Source organism: Notothenia rossii, assembly GCF_949606895.1.
Source record: "Notothenia rossii genome assembly, chromosome: 10".
Lineage (NCBI taxonomy): Eukaryota > Metazoa > Chordata > Actinopteri > Perciformes > Nototheniidae > Notothenia > Notothenia rossii.
Window position 1 is genome coordinate 18,945,460 of NC_136908.1, and position 17,346 is coordinate 18,962,805.

The window sequence follows — 17,346 nt, forward strand, 5'->3', positions numbered from 1 at the left end:
TCACAACAGAGCCATCCAGCTAACCAATCAGAGCAGACTGGGCTCTGGTTTCAGACAGAGGGTGAAAAGAGGTGCTGCAGCACAGGCAGTATGAGAACAATAAATACTTTTTTGAACATTAAAGCAAGTAAACACTTCACAGTAGAAGCACAACATACAATTATAAAACCTGAAAATGAGCAGAATAGAGCCCCTTTAACTTCATCCTTTTTATAGATCAATTGATTGATAGAGGAAATAAGCAGCACAATAAGTAATACTGGGAGGGAAATGCTGGTTGCAACTCTATCAGTTATATAACACCCAACACTTTAATTAAAAATAGTTGAATTCTGTTTAAAATGGATAGTCTCACTGTGTTTTTGTTATTGCCTTTTCATTAAAACTTTTGTAGAGCAATAAACCCCCTGTCATTTAAACCAAGTATAACTTTGAAATGTGTGGCAGATGCGGCGCCTTTCTCTCTTTTTACACGTACGCCTCCATAACGACTCTCCAATTCAGTAAAACATTTTGTCCATTAAGCTCACAGACACACATTTACCGGTAGATGAGACCCATATTTCACTTGTAATGGGTGACACAGGAATTGTTAGATTGGCAATATTACGGGCAACTAATAAGAAAAACATGAGTCTGGCCACAGCACCTGCCAGACAACAGATGCAGTATCACTGAGCCACTGAATGAACACCAACTGTGTACCATCATTTCACACGTCCATGAAGAGTGCTGCCTGGCATACAGCCCTGCATATTATCAGATCACAGCTATATCCCAGAAGCCTCATTACATTGTCCTATGGTAGGTAAGGTGATGAGCCCCAGCCCCTGATTATAGTACACATGGTAATTATTCAGCATCATTTGGGCACACAAATTGTAATAAAGCTGTGAATGCATTTCTAGTGGTGTCATATCAATTAAAAAAAAAGAACACCATAGATTTTGTTTTGTAAACAGGGTTAACTCTTCATATACAGAATTAAAAAAAAAATACTAAAGGTTACACAGAGCACTGTGTGAAAAGCAAATACTCAATTAGTACAAAGCAATGAGGAAATAAACAAAACTGCCTGAGGAAGTTTTCTGTGTCGGTTGGTGATGCTCATTTAGCTTTTATATATATTCTATTTACAGTAAAGATACAGCATTAAATTATTCTATATTAAGAGAGTTTGTCCTTTGAAAGCCTCCTGTGACACAGCTAATGAAACGATTCTTTAAATGTGATCCATTTGCCCAAATATAATTTAAAGAAATTGTGCTGAAAGATGTAGGACAGTTGCAACATGTAATTCACCATTTCTTTTTTTTTTTTTTTTTAAAGCAATTTGTTTTGATGCATTTTCCTTTTATTTTACAGTTGTGATAGGAAACAGTGAGGAGCAAGGAGGTGTCCAACAATGTCATGCTACTGTCGGTAGATTTATGTTTGCACCAACTACTACATGATGGCATAAAAACTTTTGTCCGGCATAATGTTTTTATGTAAATGTGAAATTAGAGAGAAAAAAAGAAAGAGTGGGAAGAAATGGCACAGTTAAATATTTACATTGTGATACAGCCACATTTTGTTTTTTTCACAATCCATGTTCAGTAATTCAATATTCTAGTGTTAGATTCAAGATTATCAAACATGGGTACATCATCATTCAACACTGATTTCATTTCATCAAAGACTAAATGCATCATACCTTTGATTTGATTGCATTTATTCTTTTATTCATTCTGAAGAAGTAGAACAGCTCTTTACCAACACATGTATTTATAAAATGATATTTGTCAAAGAGTACTGGACAGAAGCAGACCTTACAAAAAGGCACTTGTTCAAAGAAGTTTTTTTAAGGCAAAGTTTAGGCCTCAGTGACAGCAGAGCAGCTCAGTGTGTGGTAGTAAGAAGGGAGGAGGATTACAAACATGTCAAGAGTGGGTGCTTCCATTCAACACAAGCATGACAGTAAAATCAAGTTCCTTCAATCCACAACTCAAAGTTCCACAATCCAAAATAACTAATAGACTTGCTTTTACATGTCATACAATGATCGGGATGTATTCTATAAGAGCATTTTCGGGAAGTTTCAGTCATCAAACACCATTTCTTTTTTCTTTTCCCCTTTATGTATTTTCATGTATCAAGTGGTACTGTTTATTTGTCCAGTTGTTAACTATAAATACTTCCAAAATCCACACTTTTAAGTTTAAAAAAGTTTACATTAATTTCAGAACAGACAACACAAATACTGAGCAGCTCTATGGTACCAAAGTTCTTCTTTTTTTAAAGTAGGCCAAACTAATAATATGCTCTCATGGAAAACGGGATCAAAACTAGTTTTTAGACGACTCGCATGGATGCAGCTTTACATGCATATGACATAAAATGGTTAAATGCACATTTTCAGTGTCATTTAAACCAAGCAGCAACATGTCACTTACAACCGCAGTTTGGTGTTTACCCGAGTCGAAACTTAATTTAAGATCACATTTTCCTGTCGGGCTTGTGTTCCGACCCAGTATACACTCCGTTGGTATCACTAACAGTTTTTAACAAGTTTCACATCCCACATCTTATAACAATTCATGTTCTAAAAGGCTGGACTTTCCAAGCAGGTTCAGCAAGTTGGACAAATAAGGTAAAGTCAAAAAGACCATGTAAGCTGATTTGAAGGTTTCTGGAGTCCTGCTGTTAACACATGAAGAAGTATTTTCCCTAATAGAAGGGGGTTTGATTTTTTGTCTTCCTTCAATGCGTTCTCCATTCAACAACCACTGTTCATAAATGTGATAGTCCTTCTCCAGGTCCAACGGCATCAGCCCAAATCGCAAGTCACCTACCACAAAGGAGCTTGGTAATCTTGACAGCATGATCTTGTTTTGATGAGACGATCTGTGGCAAACAGGGCTGATCTTCCAAAGGACCCAGAGATTCTCTCCCTTATGACTTTTGGCAAGTCAGAGGGCGCCGGAACAGCAAGATGTGCGGCTCTGGAAGAGGGAAAAACAGGGCACACAATATATAAGCAGAGATAAATCACACTTATTGTGATGCTTTGAAGAAACTTGACTCCTCTAACCGAGATTCTATTATTTTTTTATAAAGGGTGCGGCTGGGTTGGACACTCGCCGTCCATATGCTTGTGGTAACTAAACAAAACATTAAGCAGTAGCCTTTACAAACCCCTCAAATAGGTGAAACTTAACCCGTTTTAAAATCAAACACTCAGCATCTGTCATTTTTGCCTCAAGGACTTTAGATGATTTGAACCCCTCATTGGCGTTTAGACTTTCAATCAACACTACAGTAGTAGACACGTTTAGTTAAAAGCTATTTAGTGACTTATCAGTTATCAACATTGTGTTATGAGCCTTGTTAAATTCAGCTTGTGATCACATTTGTGTAAATATAGATTTAGCACATGACAGCTGTGAAACAGAGCCAGTGCCCTGCAGTCAACATCTGGCACAACGGCTGTCTTATACATTTACACTCAAATGTACTCTTCAATTTGATCATCAATGTTGAACAGTAACTCAAGACTCCTTTTTTTCACAATTGATGACTAAACCGTCCTAGCTGCTCAAGTTACGGCACTGTACTTTGGTAAAGATATTTGAAAGCCCTATCAATCCAACATCTTCAATCATAACTTGTATAATGTCTCAACAGCGTATACATATCTCACTAAGTCCTGAAGTTGCTGCTCATAATTGTGTAGCCTTGTATGTGTACTAACCTACTTACCTATTATTCCAATATAACTAATGTGTGCTTTCTTCTATATATTAATATGTTAGCTTATTGTGTATTATTGCATGCCTTTTTTTACCTGCTATGCCACTTTTGCTATAACACTGTACATTTTGATCTACTGTAATTTCTATTATTGGCATGATAAGAGGACCAAAATAACTGTTATCAGAAAGTGATCAAGACGAGAGATCTATTACTGCTTTCTTCACTTCTGGTACATTATGCAATTAGCTGAAGACATTATCCCTAGAAAGAGGATAAAATACCTGGCTGGTGGATCATGTAATGCACCCATCCTTGGCTCTGCTGGACCCCAAGGTTCCTCCACTCGGTTTCCGACATCAAATGGGTCTTTGGTACACGCTTTGCAATGTCTTTGGGTAGCATGACGTGTCTGTAGAACACCAGTGGGGAAATGAACAGAAAATTAATGTTCATTGTTATGACATATCATGGAAAATAACTGACGGTGGCTTCTGTACAAAGCCACCTTGTTAAACGGTTATAAAATAGCGCTGACATGATGATGAAGTCACATTGAATGTTGGATAAACATGAGTCATGCACACCTGTACTCGTATTTTTCATCGTCATATTTATCAGAGTAGTAGATCTGTTTGTGAGACATGACGGGGACCTGGGGGAGAGATGATCATCATTAGTCAACAATGAGAATCAGAAATAGGACACATTAGACAAATGTTGAACAACGTGACAGCAAGCTCGCGTAGCTTAGCGAGTGTAGCTAACAGTTGAGCTAACTTCGCTAAAGTTAGCCGGGAACAAGCGTTCTCTTTCAGAACTTTTAAAGAACTAGATGTTTCTGTTGTTGGGTGAGCACTATCAACCGGGATTCAGAATTACCTTATATTATTGCCAAAGAATTCCTGACCCTTAAAAAAGTAAATTATTCCTGTGTTTCGCGTCCAAGAGAAGTAAGATGTTGACTCCTCTTTGTTTCCCTCTCGAATGTTTGCTAACCCGCTTTTTGCCGTTCAAATAGACATCCTCTCTTCCCATTGGTCAATGCATCCACATTACTCTCTTGCCATTGGTCTGTTAAGTCTGTCGCAGGAAATCACCATCATCGCTACAGAGTCTCCTTATTGGTCAGTATACTGAAAACACACATGAACGCTATAATTTACAAAAACAACCCAAACATGACCCAGATATTTCCACTGTGTCATCCCGTGTTATTTTTTAGTTTCCTCCTGACTATGGATATATTGTAAGAGCTTTGTTCCTCTTTCTTACTCTTTAATACATTAATGTTGTTAACACTTTGTGTCTTTTTTTCAACTTCTAATCATTATTAACATTATGGAATAATCTTTTGATTATTTTATTTATTAATCAAAAAATTAGTCTGCGTTTATTTAAGTCAGGTATTGAGTAAACCTTACTTGTTTGCCTAATTATGTTACTTGTTACTTCTTAAGTTTTGGTTGTACTACATTTCATAAAGAAATACTGTATACATTTATTTACATACTTATTAACATACTATTTGTTAACTTGCAGATGGTTTACAGATGTGACAGACATCGTTTGATCCCCTTCTGCTTTACCAAAATGTAATAGTATTAATAAAAACATTGAGATATAATTTGTACTTTTTTTTTTTAGGGGTTGTTTTACACTTTCCTTTCCCCTGCTTTCCCCAAGGTAAATTACATAAAAAGTAATCTATGTATTACTTCAGTACTGTAGTTAATTCAATCTTGAGTTACTTTACTTTTTTACTACTTTAGACTTTTCCTCAACTGCATTTTACGCTGTCCTTTATTATATTGTTGTGACAGGTTAATTTACTAGTTTCTTTGAATATTTAGATTATGAATACATCATATAAATGAATGAATACATTCTAATCATTTATATACTACAGGTTAAGCTACATAGCAGCACTAGCAGTATAATGATGTTAAAATATACCCCACTTTCATCAGCTGCATTATTCAAGTAATAGAAAAGTTATTGCATCACTGCTTCTTAATACACACTACTTGATTTTATTGCAAAATGGGCATAATGACAACTTTTAATTGTTGGATTTAAGATTTTGGTGCTATTATCACTTTTACTAGGTAACATTTTAAAGGCAGGACTTTAACTTATAACATTATGTGTTTTACACTGTGGAATGGTATTGCTACTTCTAGTTCTTCCTCCAGTGAAAACACAACATTTTTACAGACTTTAATTTAAAGAAAAAAGAGGGCCAGATGATGAAATATTTGTTCTTACTGCAGCAACAGGAGTAGAGGGGTTATCCACTCTGGTAAGTTCTACAGTTCAAATATAGCTCTGCAGACGTGTCAGTGTACAGCTGGTCCTGGTAGCCCCCGCCTTCTGTATATATAGGCTATATATGTGTACACGCATGCATCCTGAGGGTTAAGTTCACACATGAAGTTGTATTATTAAGAAGGATCAGCTGGGTCTATCACCTGCCACTTTCACCTGCTATCGTCAATCATGCTGGGCTGTGCGTCGTTCTCCTGACACAACACTTCTATCTGATTGGGCCAGCCTTGGTTCAGGGGCGGGAGTTTTGCAGCCATTGCTGAAATCCTATTGGACGAATTGCGTCTTGGTTGACGTGACGCAGCTTGGAATTCCCAAAGTTCCCAAGTTCATGGGAAGAGAGGAGCGTTGTTCGTACTAAAAAACAAAACGTTTTGAAGAGAAAAAGAGCAAGCGACTGAGGTGTAAACACATTGGGTAAACTTCTTATTTGTGTTGAATTTGATAGAGTCGAGCAGGTGCTTGAAGCGCTAGCGAACAGCTGGGCCTGCCTGAGAGAGAACCAACACGGAAGAGTGGGAATATTCAGCCTACCATCCTTTGTTTACCACATGAGTGATCCCTGAATTTGGTTGCAACAACACCTATAGCCCTTTAATGCTTATTTTTCACATGTGCTTAACAGAAGCGTAAGCACACACTGTGCTTTCGGTACGTGAGTATTAACCGTTTTTTGCTCGTGTCTGGATCCATGAAGTGCTCGTGTCTAGGGTTTGACCATTTTTGGTTATTTAACTGCCTCACCGATTGACCGGATGGATGTGAATGAATGGTGGGCTGAAAATAGCAGCGGTGGTAAAAAAAGATCAGGAGATTGCTGTTATTTCTGACAGAAAAATCTTTTAAAAACTGCGCAGCATTATATTATGGATGCCAACACACCATTACATAACTTGTATTAACGACAATCTGTTCTTCTTATCCCGTGAGTGCGGTAAATCCGATCTCAAATTGCAGCGTCGTTACTTTAGTGTGTCCTCTTACACTATTAGTTACATATTCACCATCAAAATATTGCAAACAAAATAGGCATAGTATAGTCATTTTGTGTGTTTTTTTCGTGCATCATTGATTGTATCTATTAGCCTATCTATATTAAAGCTGTTAACCATGATGCATTCACATAATTACATCTAGCCTAACTTCTACATACATGTAGTGTATCAGGCTTGTTCAATGAAGACTGGTTGTTTCTGTCGTCGTCTGCAGAAAGCCATACAGCTGAGTGTGCACGGTGCTGTGCCACGTTGAGCCTACAGAGGGCGATGTCTGACCACAGCAACAGCACAGGCAGCAGCGGGTCCTCCACCAACAGCTGGACCCTCCTCTCCCCTGAGGTATGACGGAAGCAGCTCAGGAAACTGAAACTTGAAGCTGTTTGCCTGGATACAATTTGAAGGATAGCTATTTTCCTTGCTTGTGAATACACGTTCATTTAACACATGACATGTCTGCACTTGTATGCATCCTTCAGCTCTATGTGCAGTTATTTGTGCATGACCGTTATCAATATGTACACAATTGCCTGTTAAGTCAAAGCAACTTGAAAATAATTGTAATTCAACACCACTGCAATAAATCCTACCTTTAAAAAAAAAGGTTTTAGCATATATGAGCCTGCAGTATGAGGTGCTGTTGCATAATTTAGGTCATATTATCTTCACCACATTCATATCAATGAGATTAGACTTAATAGGAGAGCTAAGCATATAACACGATAGAAGTTTATCACATTTAAAGTAAATAGATGTAAAATGTAAGTTAGACTATAATTTATGGCTGCTTTTGTCAAGCATTTCATTAAGGGAGAAAGGCGATTCAGCATCTACTTTATTGTTGCAAGTTAAACAAATTGAACAATGCAATCTTATTGACAGACGAAAGAAAATAAACATTGATGTGTTTTCCAGACCAGGCGTATGTGCATGCTCATACATGCCTTTGTAGGGTATGCTGTAGATGCCAAGGGCAGTGAAACCAAGGAGAGTACTATAGGTGTTAATGTAAGTGCTTGAGGGAAGCCTGATCTCCCTGGATCCTCTGAGTCCACAGGAAGCTGCTGTGGAGAATGTTGGGCCATTAGACGACGGCACTGAGAGCCTGGGTGATGCCCCGAGTCTCTCTGAGGATGTGACAGGTACTGACAAGTCAAAATATGTGGCTATTGGCTAGGTACAATCATCAACATTTATGGCCAAAAATACCTATTCCATGGTTTGAATTGGAGACAACAGTAGCATCAGTTGTATTATACATTCATGCCTAAGAACCACATACACTGTGGTCATTCTTTGTAGCAAATGCTAATCTACAACAATGTTCTGTGGAGGATTTAAAAAGTGAAAATAGAATAAAAGGTAAAAAGATACATTATCTCCACGAGATACAGTGAATTAAGAGAGGAAACAATGTTTGTTCTCTTTAAGCCATGATATAATATCACTGTTAAAAACATTAGTATTGTGTTGTATTGTCAACATTTCACATTTTCGATTTGTCATTGTTGTTTCAGGTGCTGCTGCTGCTAGTGAAATCCCAATAGAAACAGTCCTGTCTGAAGAAGGCCATCAGGTTGGTGCACAGTAAACTGCAATAATCCAGTCAAGACATACGATAGACGACTAACATCATCACTATCCCCCTACACCATATTTAGTTATTACCAGGTGTTGCTAATGCATTGTTGTGTGAAATGTCTTGTTTGATGTTGTGTTTTTCTCGTATGTATGGACTTGCTTAAGGCCCACACATTAACAGTTTGACAATATTTGTTTCCAGCATAGGTGTAGTCGAGTTTGAAAGAAGCCTTTTCAGATCTATAACATCAACGTTGTGGGCATTTCACAGCCAAGCCTCTATTTCTACAATTAGCATTTGTAAGCATCCTTTCATCGTGAAATGTATAGAGTAAGATGCTTTGAGCCACATCAGATGTTTTATTTCCAGAAAGGTGACTGGATAACTCCGTCTTACTATGCCCATTCCTACACCCAAAACAAATGCCCAGAGTGACATTCTCTTAAGAAAAACGTCACTCTGGGCACCATAGACCGTTATTAAATGATAGAGAAATACTATAATCAATACACACTGAGTGTAAAATGTAGGCACGAAAACAAAATCATATCACTTTATCTTAAATAACACATAGATTTCTCAAAAATGATGATAAAGAAGTATTCAAAGATAACCTTTCTCCATACTTTTCTTATTTCTAGGTGTGTCAAGAGACCTCTCCAGAGCCCAGTGAAATCATCATCCCTTCTAGCCCACCCCGGATGAGTCCTGTCCCCCCCAACCTTCTTGATCCTCCAGACCTCGACCTGGAGAGTCAGCCTCCGGTTATCCATGATATTGTAACCAGCTCCCCCAGTGACAATGAGCACCTGGGAGCCACACCCTTTGTCACCAACATTGATATGGGGGCTCCACGTGATGTCTCTGCTTCTGAACTCCTGGCATCAGAGCCTGAGGATTCCTGCGATGCGCCTCCAGTGACTGAGATTCCCGCCTTTACAGAAGAAGAACTTGACACACCTGCTGATATGGGGATGATTCCTGCCAGCCCTGCTGTGGAGTGTCCTGACTTCACTACTGAACCTGAGGTCAGCTTCCCCACTGAGACCCTCACAGCCACAGATCCTCCCTCTCATGTTGAAGATGATATGAGCTTTGTTCCTGATAGTCCAGAGCCACCAAGCTATGTCCCAGACACTGAGAGCCTGGTGACAGAAAGCCCCATCAGTGAAAGTCCTGCACCTGAGACCGTTGGTTCATTAGAGGCAGAGGAGCAGGAGGAGGAGGAGGAGGAAGAAGAAGAAGAAGAAGAAGAAGAGAAGAAGAAGGAGGTGGAGGAGAAGGAGGCAGCTGTGGAAAAGGAAGAGTTGGACACCACTGAGACAGTGACCCAGTATGAGAGAGAAGAAGAGGAAGAAGAAGAAGAAGAAGGTATGTTGTTTAAATATAGGGATATTTATGATGCTACAAAGGCAATACAACTACAGGGCTATTTATTTAGCCTTTTAGTATTATCTAATCCAGTCAAATGAACACACTCTTAATGCATTCAAAATCCCTTAAATGAAAGAATAAGGGACTGCAAAATATGTCTATCTCAAGCAAGAAAGGTTAGGAACCACTGCTCAATTAGATAACTATACACTTACAGTGATTCCTCTTAAATGTATATAAACGTTCCTCTACCTATAAACGTCTGTATCTTCCGCGAGCCCCCCCCCCCCCCCCCCCCCCCCCGAGAGAGAGCCATGCTTATCAGGCTGTACAGGCTGGAAGTAAGACAAATGCAATAGAGCACAACAAGTGAGTCCATTATTTCTGAACACCAGGGGCCGTATTCACAAAGCATTTTATCTTACCGCTAGGAGTGCTCCTAACTCGCGCTAAAACATTTTACGTAGGCGTTTTTTCTTAAAAGTTATTCACAAAGCCGCTGAGACCTACTCATACTAAGGATAAATCACTGAGTGAACTAAGAGTGACGCGCCGTTGCTATGGATTACGTCGATTCTCGTGCATGAGTTTAGAAGCGGTCAGTACGGTGATTGGTTGTTCAGAGCAGGCGGTCTCGGTGAAACTCATCCGCAACATCCCACAAACGAGCCCACTAAATCACCGAAAAACAAGGAAATAGCCTAGGCTAGAAATGTATTCCTATCAAATAGTTATGGACAGTGCAGTTAGCAGAATACACGCATGATGACAAGTTTGTGCAGACCACGATAATGTATATGCACGTTAAAGAGAGAGAGCAACCAATAAAAATACGTAAATTGCATTAAATCAAGGAGGCAATTAAAAGCACCCTACAAACTATTATCCAATGAGCATATTTCCAGCACTTAAACACTTTCAATAACAGCCCATACTGCCGTTCAAGTCTCCCATATCATGATGAATGAAAACAATCTACATGTTGATGGAATGTACTTTCTTTCTATTGAGGAACACGTCCTCATCTTTTGATGGCGCAATTATTTTTATGTGCGTCCCGTCAATAGCACCGGGCATACCTGCAATTGCCATGAAGTTGGCTTTGATCCTGTGTAGTTGTTGATTGTCCAAAGGAAACCGGATAAACTGTTGGATGATATGTGGTCTAGAGAGCGCGCTGATGGTTTGGTTTATGGCACGGCTGACTGATGGTTGCGATATTCCTAAATCGTCGGCATTGCAAAGTAGCATTTTCCCTGTTGCTAAATATCGTAGTGTTGTCAAACATTTTATTTCCGGACTAATAGGGTTATTCCTGTTAGTCGGGATGTTATTGCATCCCGCACTAATTCCACAACAAGTTTGATACCCTCACGATTTAGCCTATATCTCTTGATCAATTCACAGTCTTCCATTGTCTCCAAAACATTTCGTATCGCAGCCATTTTCAGATTCTTTGTGAATAGGTCTTACTGAGTTAAGAGTCCTCTCGAGGACTTTTAAGCTCTCCTAAACTTAGGTGCTACTTTTAGGCCTAAAATACTTTGTGAATTGCTCTTAGTGAATAAAATTAGGAGTCCTAAATTTAAGACTGACACGCTCATTATGTTTAGGAGTTTCTCCTAAATTCGCCAGTTAGGAGCTACTTTTAGCCCTAAGATCCTTTGTGAATACGGCCCCTGATCTTTAAGTTAGCTTTTGTTAATGAACAGCAGAGTTCATCCGGAAGTTAAATAAATATATCTGCTGATGTAACACATGAATATGCTTTGTGGTTATATGATTGAACACAAACTAATTTATGAAAATGTTGACTCAAATAATAAAGCATTAAAACAAGATTTGGACACTGGTCTCTTCAAGATAGCGCCTCGATTTTAGGTGATGAAGAAGAACCTGTTTACGTTTTTTTTTAATGTCTATCTATAAAGGAAGTTCCAATTGATCATGTTACCATAAAACAACTGCCATACCATGAACATGAGGCTTTTACGGGCCCCTGGAGGGTTTGAGACCCCGCCCACAGCCTTGGCAAAAGTAAGTGGTTTACTTCTGTTTGTAATTGGCACGAGTAGATTGAAGCAGAAGAATGGTTTACATATTTTGTATCTGTGCCTCTCTGGGATCTGGAAAGTGATTTATCAGCTTGAAAGGGTTCATAGTACACCCTGCTGAGAACATGGAGAAACTTTGATGCGTGAAATTACTGTTGTTTTTAAATGAGTGAGAAAAATGTCATCCATTTCTCAGGCAGCACTGACTTTTTTTCTGACTTTTTTTACATAATGTTTACACAATGTTGTGTTTTACGGTTCGTGTATTCACTTAGATGTTGGTATTTTGTGCGAGGCAGTCTGCCAGAAGTTAATTATGATTTTGGTTCCGACGCTTTTGGAGCCGCAGATGTTGAGATGATTTGTTGAACTGACTCAGGGCCACATTTAAAAACATGTGGTTTAACTTCAGTCTCGCTGTCATCATCTCTCTCTCTAGAATATATCATAAAATCAGATGGCCTTCTGCCATTTGTTTTTCATGTTTAGGATGTCTTTTTTGATATTGTTGTATTAATTCCTCCCGTAGATCCATCTAGTAGCTTTGATGATGGACTCAGAAGGAGGAACGTCCCATCCTACGGGGCGCAGAGACCAAGAACATCAGATGAAGACGATGAAGATGAGGAAATGGAGTTCAAGCTGGCCGAGAAAATGGAGGAAAAGCCGTGGTTGTCCTTGAACAAGTGCATTGTGGGTTCTCTGATCCTGCTCTTCTTAGCTTCCCTCTTTCTGTCTGGTGAGTTCCTCCAATATTTAACTACGCCTGCTAGTTTGTTTCTGCTTTTCATGGTCTGATGCATTAAAGGCACTACTAAAATAATGCAATAGTATTTTTTTATCTGATAAATATTATAAATATTTTATGATTTGTTCTCATATTTTCCTTTTACATCAGTGGTTTTATTGTAAATATTGTCTCAATGACATTATTACACAATGGCTTCATTGACTAAACCAGTTTACACAAATGACATAAGCACTTTGTGCTCAGCTGTCAGCAGTACATGCCTGCTATCTTGGTCAACTGTTATTTTTGTTGACCAAGCTTTACTATGTCAACCGGTGTCCTCTCCGACCTGAATAATGGTAGGTCCAGTACTAAATATCTGACAGCAGTGTCAGCGTTTGCGCTAGCTGGCTAACGCTCAGTAGCTTGTCCAAGCACTTATCTGGCTTGACACTTCATGCAGTTGCAGCAGAAAATGGCAAATAACACGCATACTGAATTATAGAATAGCACTCATCATCACAGTTTAAAAGTCCCTGGATGTTTAGCGTGCCTTAGTAGAGAGGAAGAGTAACTATTGCTGGTATTTTGCTTGGTTAGGCCAAAATATTTCATTTTCTTAATTGGAAACTAATTCTGCCTGAATACAAAATGTGTTTCGCAACACAAGTATTGCCTCAGCAAAGAGAATGCATTTCACAACAAGAGCATCTAATGCAGCTGTAAGACGGGTTGGCTGCTGTGAGTCAACAAAAAGTCCTGTTGTAATACTTGTGTAAACAATGTGTTGTTTTCTTACGACAGGTGACTTTGACGCCTCTGAACTGAGTGACGTAGAACAAAGCCAGGTCTGTTACTACCACTCACTCAGTCTCAAAGTCATAATCATGTCCTGTATGTGAAAATATGTGTCTTAAAACTTGAAAGACACATGGTAGTGATAGGATTATTTAAAACTATGTGTTTTATTCATTTGCCAATGATTTTCACTTCAGGACTGGCTTAGCGGTGATCCACAGGATATGAAAGAGCTATTGGATAAACTGACACAGGAAAAGCAGCAAATGGCTCAGCTAGAAGCTCAGCTCCAGGTCAGAATACCATCTGAATTCAAGCTAATCATGCTGTGTTAATGCACAGCAATAAATAGACAGCATGTCGTCAATACATTTCAATGTTTATTGTTTAGTCGTGCAGAACCTCATGCTATTTTTCTTTATTTCTTAGTCTCAGAAAGAAGAACTTGACCTGGCACTGAAGGCAGTAGCAGTGAGCGGCGATGAGAAGGGAAAAGCAGATCTGGAAAAAGAAAATGTGAAGCTGAAGGACGAGCTGTCATCTCTGCCTGAGCTGAAGAAAGAGCTGGAGAGTCTGAGGTCCAGGGTGACTGAACTCCGCCAGCTCTCAGGTACATGTGGCAAACAGGAAGTGAATCAGATCAATATGAAATCAAATCTGATATGATAGAAATCTACTATGAAAGTAATAACATTTAATTCCTCAGAGTGCTAATCTTTTCTTTCTGATATAATAACATTTTATATCTTGAATCTTTCACAGCTGATGAGGAAATGCCTCCCGCTACCTCGAGCTCAGCCCCTCAGCCCGGGGACAAAGAGGGTCAGAGTAACCAGAAAGGAGATGCACCCGAGAGGAAGAAGGACACATATGATGGAGGAAGACTGAAGGAAGAACTCCACAGGCAGAAGGTTCTTCTTGAGGAGAGCAAGAAGAGACTGCAAGGGATGAAGAAAAACGGAGGCGACAGGAAACGAGTGAGGGACAGTTTGGAGGAGATCCGGAAGAGGCTTTCTGAACAGGTGGAGCGGTGGGGGAAGAAGAAGCCACAGGAGCCCAAATGGAAAGGAAACAAGGGCAAAAATAATGAGCAGTGGAAGAAAGACGAAAAGAAAGAGTGGAGAGGGGAGAAAGATAGGAAGAAAGAGGGAGGCTGGAGAGAGAAAGAAGAGAAGAAGCAAAACTCTCACAAAGAGGCGTGGAGGAAAAACCAGGCCGAGTGGGAGAGGAAGAAGGACGAGCGCAGGATGGACAGAGAGGAGAGGAGGAAGGAGAAACCGTGGCACAGCCATCATGGCAAGAGCTTCCACAACCAGCCTCATCACTCCCACCAGCAGCCCCATCACTCCCACCAGCAGCCCCATCACTCCCACCAGCAGCCCCATCACTCCCATCAGCCTCAGCAGCAAAAGCATAGCGACTTCTGGAGGGACCAGGAGCAGAAGCTCAGACGCAGCGTGCACTCCCAGCTGGGCTGCACCTCGGTGGAGGACTGCGCAGGCAAGGAGGGGCTCTACCCGGTGGAGCTGCCCGAGTTCGAGGAGCTGCTGGAGGGGTACCTGAGCAAGCTGGAGGTGTCCTCGTCCGAGAGCAAAGACAAGATCAGGAAGCTGACGGCGGAGTTCTTCGAGGACGGCGTATTCATCCACGACAGGGTTCTCTTCAGTGACTTTGCCGAAGACGTGGCAGACATCCTGGAGGACATGGTGGACATTTTGGAGGGCAAGGGGCAGAAGGACGACGACTCCCTGGAGGAGGAGATGGAGGAGTTTGAACGGGAGGCCCTGTGGAAGTTTGCCGCCACGGCTTGAATAGACAAAGAGGGGGAAAGTAATCAAAAATGGCGCTAAGATACAGCACAGCCAGTGGTTTTATAGGACATCTCTTGCCTACATTCTCCTCTTCAGAGCTGTAATTGTAGTAGCTTCTGGTACAGAGTGGTCGTGCCTCTCATTAATGTGTCCCCTTGAGTCTTTAATTATAAGCTAGACTTGTTGTCTTTTTTGACTTAGTTGTTGTTACCTACCTCTGTCAGGTCATGCCTCCTAATGCAAAGTCCTTCAGTAGTGTGTTGTGTGGATTTTCCTCTGCTGTATAGTGTTTTCTCAATACCTAGTGCATGTTGCAGTTCATCATGTAAATTCAAACTGATATAGTCAAATCATACAGAACAATGGGCGATGGTAATTGCAAAAAAGAATTCTGTGAAGCAACGTCGCAGTGCTTTGAAATATTCTCACAGTTCAAATGAGTTCAGAAAGGCTTGTTGAATACTTCTGTAATTGAACTGTGTGAAAACAGCGTGCCACTGCGAGCAGGTTTAAACAAATGCTGAGAATTATTCATTTTTTTTGCCTCAAGTCGTCTGTAGCTGTCTAATCCCAGAGGATGAGATCCCGGTTCTTTCAGTGATGAGAATCAGATCAGGTCAGACCAGTTTTTTGAGTGGATTTGGGCAAACACACACAGTGCAGTTTCAGAGCCCTGAGCGTTTAGTTTATACATTTGTCAGACGTTTCATCCTGCAGCTCCCAACTGTCAGTCGATGGCAGATGTGCTGAACAAGGAACCGGTTTGAGAAACGTCAGTTGTAAAGAAAAAAGCAATTGGTTGAAGTGATCGCCATAGCTACATTTATGACTGCCAAACCACCCTAGCACTTTTCAAAAACATTCACATTTACAGCAAAGTTTATTTTCTCTATTGTGTTTTTTTAAAGAACTCTCTTTAATATTTTTGTAATGTAGCCATGGGGACCTCCAACACAAGATCTATATAAATATATACTGGGTATCCCAGAGCATCAGAGTCAAAAGGATAGACTTAATGTCCTGTAAATGAGATTGGCAACCAAAACAGTATATTTGTCATTGTCCCTTTATTCTGATCACAGGTTGATGTTAACTGACATGCACACACCTGATATAGTACACGTTATTGAGTTCAAGCAAATGCCAAAATGAGGAAGCTGCTGAGCCAGACACAACACACAAAACAAAGTCCATCAAGTATTGCAGCACTGCTTTACGGTGTTGGCCAGTTTAAAGTGTTCCCTCTTTAGGTGGATGTGAAGTTAAAGTCGACAGATAGTGATTGTTGGTTCTCATTTTTCAGGAGCTTTGGAGTGTTTCATGTTTATTTATTCTGTCAGTTCGCTGAAACTCTTTCCCTTCTTTTTAATAAGACTTTGTCCCAGGCCACACGCATGGAATGTGAATATTGTGAACTATTTCAGTTACTTCAGAGATTTAGTTTGCCAGCTACTGCTTACGTGCCTTTATTATTATGAATATCTTCGAGTGGTCGTGGATTTCATTTGCTTCTGAAAGATGAGGAAGAAAAGTTTACACTGCTCCTAATGGGGCTGTTTATAAGGCAGAGAATGAATTCCAAAGGGTTTACACATGAAGTGTTAAACGTTCTCTGCTGTTTGCAAAGAGGAACTTTTTATTTAGAAAGTTTTAAGACCAAAGGGATCGGAAGAAAGCTTAATTTCATTAGAAGAATCCTTAGTTTAATGAAACACATTTATGAACGTTTAGAGCATTTTTTTGTGTCATTCTGGGACGACGGTAGGGTTCTATGCTTACTGCTATTGTAGGATCTGGCTCTGGCGTGCATGTGAATGATCCCTGGACAAATGTATTGAACAATTTGATTAATTTGAATTTCATTCGTCATCATTTATGTCCTCTTTTAGGAAGTCGGTGTTAAGTTCAATAAATCTTGCACCATTAAATGTGTTACGTTTGT

At 39.9% G+C, this 17,346-nt stretch overlaps 2 protein-coding genes across 4 annotated transcripts; one reads left to right on the plus strand and one right to left on the minus strand.

Annotated features, from left to right (window-relative positions):
- Nucleotides 1-1,304: 1,304 nt before the first annotated feature.
- On the minus strand, nt 1,305-4,769 carry cks1b (CDC28 protein kinase regulatory subunit 1B). Its single transcript, XM_079655331.1, has 4 exons — nt 4,615-4,769; nt 4,320-4,387; nt 4,017-4,144; nt 1,305-2,984 (listed from the first exon to the last, which is right to left on the minus strand). The coding sequence occupies exons 2-4, from the start codon at nt 4,376-4,378 to the stop codon at nt 2,935-2,937; spliced, it is 237 nt and encodes a 78-aa protein (XP_079511457.1). The 5' UTR covers nt 4,379-4,387; nt 4,615-4,769; the 3' UTR covers nt 1,305-2,934.
- Nucleotides 4,770-6,156: 1,387 nt separating this feature from the next.
- Nucleotides 6,157-17,332, plus strand: pbxip1a (pre-B-cell leukemia homeobox interacting protein 1a). Of its 3 annotated transcripts, none has more exons than XM_079655530.1 (10): nt 6,157-6,477; nt 7,270-7,397; nt 8,113-8,197; nt 8,573-8,631; nt 9,279-10,003; nt 12,593-12,804; nt 13,600-13,643; nt 13,791-13,886; nt 14,023-14,203; nt 14,356-17,332. In XM_079655530.1, exons 2-10 carry the CDS (start codon nt 7,326-7,328, stop codon nt 15,402-15,404), a joined length of 2,523 nt encoding a protein of 840 aa, XP_079511656.1. In that variant the 5' UTR covers nt 6,157-6,477; nt 7,270-7,325; the 3' UTR covers nt 15,405-17,332. The 3 variants fall into 3 exon arrangements, with proteins under 3 accessions (XP_079511656.1, XP_079511654.1, XP_079511655.1); XM_079655528.1 differs by having other exon boundaries at nt 6,158-6,477; nt 9,279-10,008; nt 12,595-12,804; XM_079655529.1 differs by lacking the exon at nt 6,157-6,477 and adding an exon at nt 6,495-6,711 and having other exon boundaries at nt 9,279-10,008; nt 12,595-12,804.
- Nucleotides 17,333-17,346: the final 14 nt, after the last annotated feature.